Raw genomic sequence first — 9,497 nt, 5'->3', positions numbered from 1 at the left:
AAAAGTGGCAGAAATGGGTTGGGGTAATTTTATTTAAAAAGTAGGATCAATTAATTTAAACAGGCAAATAATGGACATGGCAAATCGTGAATGTGATTAAATTGGCAAAAATAATCATGAAATATGGTGAAAAGAGGATAAAAGTGACAATAATGGGTCAATATGTGGAAAAGGGTTATACAGTAAGTGCTGAAAATGTCTTGACAGTGGAAAAAATGTGTAGAAAAGACATTGAAATGTGAATGTATCAAAAATGCATTAAAAATGGGCTCAAATTGTTCAGAAAATATTCTTAGTATCTTGAAGGGATCTGTGGACCCCTCCCAGTGTCTAGTGACCCCAAATAGAGTCCTGACCCCAAGATTGAGAACCCCTGTTCTAGAAGAAAAGGATGAGAAAATGGATTGATTTAAATAACTAAAGACTTTGATTTGGTTCATTCAAATATTTACTTTCATTCATCCAACCATCAACCAACACAGCAACCTTAAGGGTTGATATCGACATAATTTAATTTGACAACATAACCATAATAAACTAAGTCATCCTCTCCCTCCTGCTCCTCTTCATCATCACCCCGAGGTATAGGCAAACTTTAACGTACAAATTAACAGTTTAGCCCCTCCCACAAAGACTGACAGCGACAAATCAAACACCATACTGCGCAGCAATGGTCGGGGCCAGGTCATTTTTACACAAAATTCGGAATATAGGAATATAAAACAAGCAGAAGTAGGAAGATTGAAAAAAGGTCATTTTAATATGAATTGAATTTTACATCAGTTACGGCTTGATTTCACAATTTCTGGACCAGGAAATATCCTTAATTTTAGATGAAACTCTAATACTTTTCAATCATCATCTACGATGACAAAATTGTCTTTTTTGTTTTTTAGGGTTGTCAATTTAACGCGTTAATTGCAATTAATTAATTACAGGAAAAGTTTATGCGCTAAAAAACACAACGCCCTTAATCGTTTTTTTTTTGCACTCTGAACAGCATGAATTGTGCAAGGCGTAATGGTAATCTACGTTTAATTACCTTTGAAACTATATGTCACACGACTATGTCCCATAAATTTGGAAATTGGCCCCCGGGCTCCATTTTAAAAAAAGGGCTCCAAGCGTCTCATCACATTCATACCAAACTGGATTTTGAGCTAACGAGAACTAACGGAGGTGCAGTCACTTGAAAAATGGTGCCCCTGGCGCCCCCGTAAGGGGGAATGGGCCCATTTATATATTGGTATGTGCCAATGATTCAGTACCACCAAGCGTCGTAATATTGGACTCGCAAATTAATGAGAAATCGACTTTGGTTTTTTTTTTTTTGAGGCTCTTTGGGGCCCCCTTTGTCCCAAATCAACAATCGGGCTCAGAGCGCCAATGCGTGCACATCCATAGATTATACCTACCAAATTTCAGCATGAGTGATTTTAACTAGTGTACACAACAACAAGAAGAAGAAGAAGGAAAAGCGAGCGGCGTGTTGAGTCTGTTAGCCCAGACTAAAAACACTGCTGTAGCATCACCTTTATGACAATTGACCTGTTCTTACATCTGAGGTAATCTGACGTATTACTGGACATTTCTGCAAAATGTGGTGATTGTTTGCATATGGGAAGTAAGACATCCTCTAAAGAAGAACAAGTAATATTATAGGTGAGCTAATAATGAAATAATAAGAATGAAGTCTAACACTTTATCAACAGTGTTCTGTTTCACGGCCCAGATGTTGGAGCTGGCAGTTCCTGATCAATGGTTCGCAGCTCAACTAGTCTGGAACACCTGGATGGACTATCCTTCTGTCCTATTTTTGTACCCAACCAGTGGAAGCAGATGGCTGCCACCTCTGAACCTGGTTCCACTGGAGATTTCTTCCTATAAAGAAGAGGGAGTTTTTTTCTTCCCGCTGTCGCTAAATGCTTGTTCATGTGGATCTTGTTGGGTTCTTTCTTTCTTACTCTGGACTTTATATTTTGTTCAGCGCACTGAGATTACTTTGCTGTAAATTGTGCTATGTAAATAAAGTTGAAAGAAAAAATGTGAATTGGAAATAAAAAATCTAAGCATTTTTAAAGTAATTTGCAAACGGTTCAGAGTATTAACCACCAGGTTTAGTCAATGCTGCAAAGTAACTGTTGAACAAACCTGTGATAAGCCTCATGCAAGGTGAGCACGTTATGCTCATTTAAAAATGACTAATAAATAGACAAATACAAGTTTACAGATTTCCCAATTAATAATAATAAAATAGCATTAAAAACTTACTTCCAGCACAAGTGTATTCGACAAATCCACATCTAAATGCAGCATTTTTTGAGTGAGAACTAATTAAATTATGGAACAACCACAGCAGGGCATCCAATTTATTGATTAAAAACACTCAAATCCACCTAAAAAATCTGACATTTCAGGTCTGGAAGAGTTTGTAAAAAATACACTGATGAGAAAAAGCTGAAGATCTGCAGAAGTTTAGGATTAGAAAAAAAAAAAAAAAAGAAAACACCCTTAAAAACGATTTCAATTGTCATTATTTAAAGAGTAAAAGTTATGGTGGAAAACTTCCTCTATTAAGTCAATAATTAACTGATTATTAACTGCATGCTTTAGGCGGGTCAATTTAAACACGCCCTTCAGCGCATCTTCGACAGATATTAAAACTTCATTAACGATTTAAATGGAAATGGAGCAAATAGTTTTTTCTTTAACATTCATTTGAATACTCATCTTTTAGTAGATACTGCTGTAAAAATGGTTTGATTTCCTCATTTTAAACCACGATGGCTACGTTTACATGAGAGCTTTAATTAAGAAAACAAATTAAATCCACTTTAAACTGATCTTGTAAACACCTCATTCCAAATTAACCCTAAATCTGAAGTAAGTGGCTGGTTAATTCTGATTTTAATTCCAAATTGAACAGTTCCTCAATCTTGTAAATGTTTAATTCCATTTTACAATAATTCCATAAATGTTGCTGCTTCAAAGCTACAATTAAAATAAAAGTGAAAACAGTTATGTGGTCTTCTATGTTGGAGCTAAAAAAAAATAATGTCTGAATACGTCACGTTCTCGCTGTCCATGTAAACACAAAGCAGAATAATTAATTCTGAATTTCAGAAAAACTCAATGTAACCGTGGCCATTGTGAATACTTAGATTTTAGAAGTTAATGCTGTAAAATTGTTCAGCTTTAGTGAAAAAACTTGGTTCGATTTGACCATTTTAAAACACATTAAAATAACAAAAAAACAGTTCAGAACAAAACGTATTTATTATTATTACACTAGGAGGTCTTCAAACAGGAGATTAATACTCCAGGAGCTTCAGTCAGTGCAAACACTGAGCTGGTATAAGGAAATGACTGGACAGTACTTTTGAATAGAAAATAGAGTTTTTGACACTCAACAAAAATGAAATCTCGCTGTATACACACAAAAAAGGCTAAGACGACCACAACAAAAATATTAAAACCTATATTTTCATTGATTATGAAGCCTAACATTGTAACCAATAGATAGGAAGGAAATGAGATAATATATATTTGTTTAGAGATGGGGAAGGTTAACTTTTATTAGGTTGTTTATTTCAGGCTCTGTAATTATGATTAATTGTAATTCAACTTTAGTAATTGAGAACGTAATTGTAAATGACATTTTGAGGATTAAAAAACAAAAAAAAAAATGATTGTAATTGGAAAAAAAAAAAAAAAAAAAAAAAAAAAACCTTGGTCCCTGGACCCTGTAATCATTATTGAACATGAGTAACTGAAAACGTAATAGTAAAAAATGTAACCCTGCTACGGGTCTAAAAATGTTCAGTTTTATTAAAGAAAATGTTTGATTACCCCGATTTTAAAATTATTAAAATAAGGAAAACGTTCAGAACAAAACTTATTTATTTATTATTACACTATGCTTCAAACAGGAGATAAACACTCCAGGGGTTTCAGTTGGAGCATTGAGGACTAAACACTGAGCTGGTATTTGAGGAAAATGATGCTACTTCTTGAACCTTTTGAATAGAAAATAAAAAAAAAGTTAATGACACTAAATCTGTTGGAGAACAGAAGATGGAGCACTGAGTGTATGTTGGTTCCTGGTTGCATGGTTCCTATGTCATGAGTCCATGTTGGTTCCTGGTTTCATGGTTCCTATGTCATGAGTCCATGTTGGTTCCTGGTTTCATGGTTCCTATGTCATGAGTCCATGTTGGTTCCTGGTTTCATGGTTCCTATGTCATGAGTCCATGTTGGTTCCTGGTTTCATGGGTCAGTGGTTCCGGTATCAGAGTTCCAGTCCCGGATGGAGAAGGTCTTGGACTGCCTCTTGCTGTCTCCCACGCTGAAGTCCACCCTCACACAGATGTGCCGGTCGCTGTCCTCTGAGGGGAACATGCGGACCTCTCCGGTGACCGGGGTGTCCTGGACCACCTCCAGGGGCGCGTCCAGGTACATCACGGCCTGCTTCCAGTGAGTCTCCGGTTTGAACGGGGACGTGGAGAGCACCAGCGGTTTGTCCGGACACGGGAACGTGACCGTGAAATACACGCAGAACGCGTTCACGGCCGCGGAACCGAACGCGGCGCACGTGAAGGGCCCGGACACGGTGCGCAGCTGCTCCACGGTCACCGTATTCAGGTCCAGCTCCGCAAAACGCGCGGGGTGAGACAGCACGTCCTCCACGCACACGCTGCTGACCGCGATGTCCGAGTTCTTGATGCACTTCCGGGCGAAGTCCCACATGCACGACATGTCCACGCCGTACTGGTCCTTGACGGAGTACCAGAAGTGGAGGCGGTCCTCAACCAGCGGGTCGCAGATGGGGCTGATGTAGAGCTCGGCCCGGCTGGGCAGGATCACGCCCCCGGGCTTCAGCCACCGGTCCCGGGCGTACAGGACCGAGTTGAGCATGGACTCGTGCAGGAGTGCGTAACCCATCCACTCGCTCACGATCACGTCCACGCGCTCCGGGAGATCCACGGTCTCCACGGTCCCCCGGATCACCTCCACCCGGTCCTCCATTGCATTTTGGCGGACTATGTTGGCGGCCTGCTCGGCTATGGAACACGCCTCCACCGCGAACACCCGGCGGGCTCCGGCCTGGGCGCAGAAGATGCTGAGCACGCCGGTGCCTGCCCCCACGTCCAGCACCACCCGGTCACGAATCAGTTCTGTGTTCTTCGCTATGGCCATCCGGTACGCGTTGGTGCGCACGTGGTCCGCTAGCATCTCCTCGTGGATGGTCACATCGGAGTAGGTGTCGAAATAAAGTCTGTCCTGGCGAGTTTTATCGGTTTTTCTCTTCTTACCGACATGAGACATCTTTGTTCTACACACAACCGTGGGTTGTTGTTTCAATACTTCCGGGTTCAAGAACGTGGGACATGTAGTCCTTTGACAGTGACGAACAGTGAAGCGAGATGTGAAGAGGCCTACAAGTCCCACAAGCAAAAGGAAAAGGCTTGAGGTAGATCCCTGCATTCTCGATTCAGGCTAAATATGGATTTTAAAGTCAATCCCCGAGTTTCTATTTTTATTTTTAACGAGTTAAAATTGTATTGCAACTTATTAAAAATGATCCAAATTACAAAAGCACAGTATGTACATCTTTGAAAAATGTCAAATTAATGAGTTCTTTATTCACATAGACACACAACTTTGATACATATTTAGTTATGTTATGGGCAAATGATGTATGTAGATAGTCTAAGAACTCTCTTAAAATTAACATAAAACAACCATGTTAACACAACACAACACACAGCATAAAAAAATCAAGAACTAAAAAGAAAAAAAAAATATAATACCAAAAAGAAATAAATAAATGTATTAATAAATAAATTAATACATTATTTAATTAATTAATTAATTACATGTATTAATTAATTAATACATTTTATACACAAAGTAAAATATGATTGAAAAAAATATATTTTGGCAGCCTCACTTCCGTCAGTCTGACCCAGGGCAACTGTGGCTACAGTCGTAGTTTACCACCACTAAGTGTGGAGTGAAAGAATAATGCCTTAATTCTGTAACGCGACTTTGAGTGTCTATGATAAAGCGCTATATAAAATTGATGCATTATTATTATTATTATTATTATTATGTTTTCTGTTTTTTTATTTTGCAGAAATGCTGTACTTGAATTAAGTTGACAGTAGCATAACCAACTTAGCATCTGCATTGTTTCACCCCATGGAATTAAATTCAGAGGGTCCAGCTCTTATAGTGGGGTCTCCTAACTGTCTTCCCCTGGTCAGGGGTCTGCAACCTTTACTCTACAAGGAGCCATTTAACCTCATCTCACCTGAATTAAAGTCCTCCTGGAGCCAAAAAAAATACCTTCTCAATGAAGACAATACAGTTAAAAGTATATAGAATAATGTTTGATTTAATTTGACTTGATTTATATTGATCATGTAAATGAAAACTTAAAAACAGTTTAAAATAAAATAAATTGACATCAAGAAATAAAACCGTATCTTGCATCTTCAAATTCTTACACATCTCAGTTTACATGAACACGATGTTATATAAGAAGATTTTTTTTTAGTTAATGTATTTGAAAGGCTACAAAAAGCAACTTCAATTTGATAACATATGATCATGTGATCAACACATGCTAATTGCTAATTTCTTGCCACACATAAAACATGAATATTTAACCGTCACATTGACAGTTAAATGAATCTGTTCCCACACAATTTAAATCTTTATTTAATTCCAGAATAGTGTTTTTGTTGGTTTAGTTATTTTACCAGGGATTTAAAACTTAAGGTTAGCCACAGGTGAAAGATGATGTTCTGTAGATGTTGCAGGAGGTGAAGTAGGAAAGTGCCGAGTCATTACACAATGTGACTTATTTTAGGTTAACACATTGTTATATATTGATTGTATTTGTCATTAAAGAGCCACAGGTTGCAGACCCCCTGCTCTTGGAGAACCACAGCTGAACATCTGGCCTGGCATCGTAGTCCATCAGTTCTGGTCCCTCCATGCTGATTCTGATCCTCTTTGGTGTGGAAGAATGTATGCGCTGTGTGTGTACATTCTCCGCTCGGCGCCCCACGTGCACACATTGTTCCCGGTGAGCTCAGTGTGCTCTACTGCACTCCCCCATGATCGGCCGCCTTCCTGCCCCATTTCTGCTTGTCGCGCCCCTAATGAGCTCTGTTGCTCCGCGTGCCTGGACGCCTGTCCCCTAATCAGTGACGTGCCATGAGCACTAGGGTTGGGTAGGCAGGGCGTTGCAAATCGAGACCACCAATGTCAACACCAATGACAATTCCATATGTTTCTCCTGGCAAATGGTAATCTAACAAAATTAACATTGTAAAACACCATTAATGAAATATAAACAATTATTTAATATAGCCTCCATACTCTCCCAACAAGATATATCTCATGACATGGCAGCACATCTGTTGTTTGTGTTGGAAATACAAAAAGACAACAACAACAACAAAAACAACAACAACTCAGAACAGCCTCAATGAGGGGCATCCACAAAATCAATCCTTCCTTTTGTTCCATTCACTGTGAAAAGTATGAACAATGTTCTGACCTTACCTTTGCTGAAGCTCTGGTAACCCAGGTGTTGGTCTCCCATCTTTTAAAAGCTTCTTTATCGTCTCTAGCGCTGTCATTCTGCCTGTAGTGTTATCCCACCCACTAGCTAGAGAACGTAGCAGTGGCCACGTTGGATCAATTCACTAATGCACTGTGAACTTAGGTATAGCATTTAGCATAGCACGGTTACGTCTGAAGGCAGCGTAGAGAGTTGCCTTTTTACGAAATGGTTTTCATCTTGGGGACCTGACTGCGCATGCACATACACATAAAAACACTCTATGGGAACAGAGGCAGAGCAGCAATGTGCCTTTGAGAAGGGGTGTGGCCTCCTCCTGCCTTACAGCGGAGTGAAACTGTGCAGCCGTACCAGGAAATAGCCAGGAATTGTCATTTGTGCTATGAAAAGCACAAAATGCTGACACTTTCAAACTTATAGGTACTGTAGGCTATCGTAAATGGAAAAATAAATCATTTATAATTATATTATAATTAAAACAAATAATCAAAATATCAATTCACCCTTGGGTTGGTACTGCTTACTAATGTTGTAGCAGTCGAGACCGGTCGAGAAAGGTCTCGTCTCGGACTCTGAAGCATTTTGACTCGGTCTTGTCCCGGACTCGGGATTTTCCCTCAAAACCGTTTTAGACCAGCACTAATTCCTGCTATTTTTAAACTTTTTAATAATGTGATAACACGGAGAAGAACGGGATAAAACAATCTTTTATTCATTCTTTAATCCATCCCGTATAATGACCGTAACCTTCCTTAATGTGACTGAGTGATGTCTATGACACATTCGTGTGTGTGTGTGTGTGTGTGTGTGGCTACGGTGTCAGTTTGAACGGCGGAGCACAAGAGAGATATGAACTAATCACCGGTAAAAATCCCAGTAAAACTCCAGAAAACAATCACCAGTAATAAATATTATCTCCCTGGTAAAGATAGTAGTTCTAACAACTGGTAAAATGATAAACTGATGATATTACAGCCTGTGCAGCAGTATGGGGACACATTTACTCTGGGTCCTATAGTGTCTGCCGGCCGGTGAAACCTGTTCCGTTCACCGTGTTTACTGAGGTCTGTGTGTGTTTAATAAGTCCGTGTGTGTCTGTGTGAAAGTCTGCATGTTTATGTCTCTGTCCATCCCCTCTTTTCATTATATCCATGTCTTTTAAGGCTTTATTACATAATGTCGGCTGTAGTCCGGGCCGCCGCCATCTTGGATTATGTCGTCACCAGCGCGTCATCACCGCAAGTTGCACATGCGCAGAATGACTCAAATAACTGTAAAGAGGTCTTATATTAGTCTATTTTCTTTTTAAAGTGATGTTTTTTTGTGTGTCTTTAGACTCCAATTACATGTATGTATATAATATGTTCCCCACAATATAAACAGGTTCACAATATAATTATTTTTTATAGTTTCTGTTTCCACTGTATCCAGAATAATAATAATAATTCTCAACAAGAACTATTGATTGATTTGTCACATGACTGTTCCAGGGTTTGAGTTTGTTTTATTTAGTTTCACATCTACCTGTAGCTCTATGTTTTTTACACTGATGACAACTTGTTTGTAGTTTTATTTCAGAAAGTTTCACTTTTACAGTTACAGTTGGAAACCTTTGTTAATTGAATATCCTAGTTACATTACAGCAACCAAATTAAACTATATCAACTAAGTGAATTAATAAAAATAACCTGTGTAAAGGCTTTTTCAAACTAAAAAATGATCTTGTGAAATCTGTGACCTGTTGACCTGCACAACTCAAAGAATCAGAATCCAGAATCATTATTTCTTGGCAGAAATGCTTTTAAACACTTGCTGTACATTCAGCTGACATAAAAATGTTGTTTTCAAATATGTAGAATAATTGTGAATTTATCAGTAGCAGTAGTAGTTTTAATATTTTAGT

At 38.8% G+C, this 9,497-nt stretch overlaps 1 protein-coding gene across 1 annotated transcript; it reads right to left on the bottom strand.

Annotated features, from left to right (window-relative positions):
* Positions 1-3,800: 3,800 nt before the first annotated feature.
* Positions 3,801-5,374, bottom strand: prmt6 (protein arginine methyltransferase 6). The gene is made up of 2 exons (XM_028434620.1): positions 4,253-5,374; positions 3,801-4,212 (listed from the first exon to the last, which is right to left on the bottom strand). Exon 1 carries the CDS (start codon positions 5,323-5,325, stop codon positions 4,267-4,269), a length of 1,059 nt encoding a protein of 352 aa, XP_028290421.1. The 5' UTR covers positions 5,326-5,374; the 3' UTR covers positions 3,801-4,212; positions 4,253-4,266.
* Between the last annotated feature and the right edge of the window lie 4,123 nt (positions 5,375-9,497).

The sequence above is a fragment of the Gouania willdenowi genome, chromosome 20 (assembly GCF_900634775.1).
Source record: "Gouania willdenowi chromosome 20, fGouWil2.1, whole genome shotgun sequence".
Classification (NCBI taxonomy): domain Eukaryota; kingdom Metazoa; phylum Chordata; class Actinopteri; order Blenniiformes; family Gobiesocidae; genus Gouania; species Gouania willdenowi.
The sequence above is the reverse complement of the archived record's forward strand: the minus strand, read 5'-3'. Positions and strand labels throughout refer to the sequence as shown.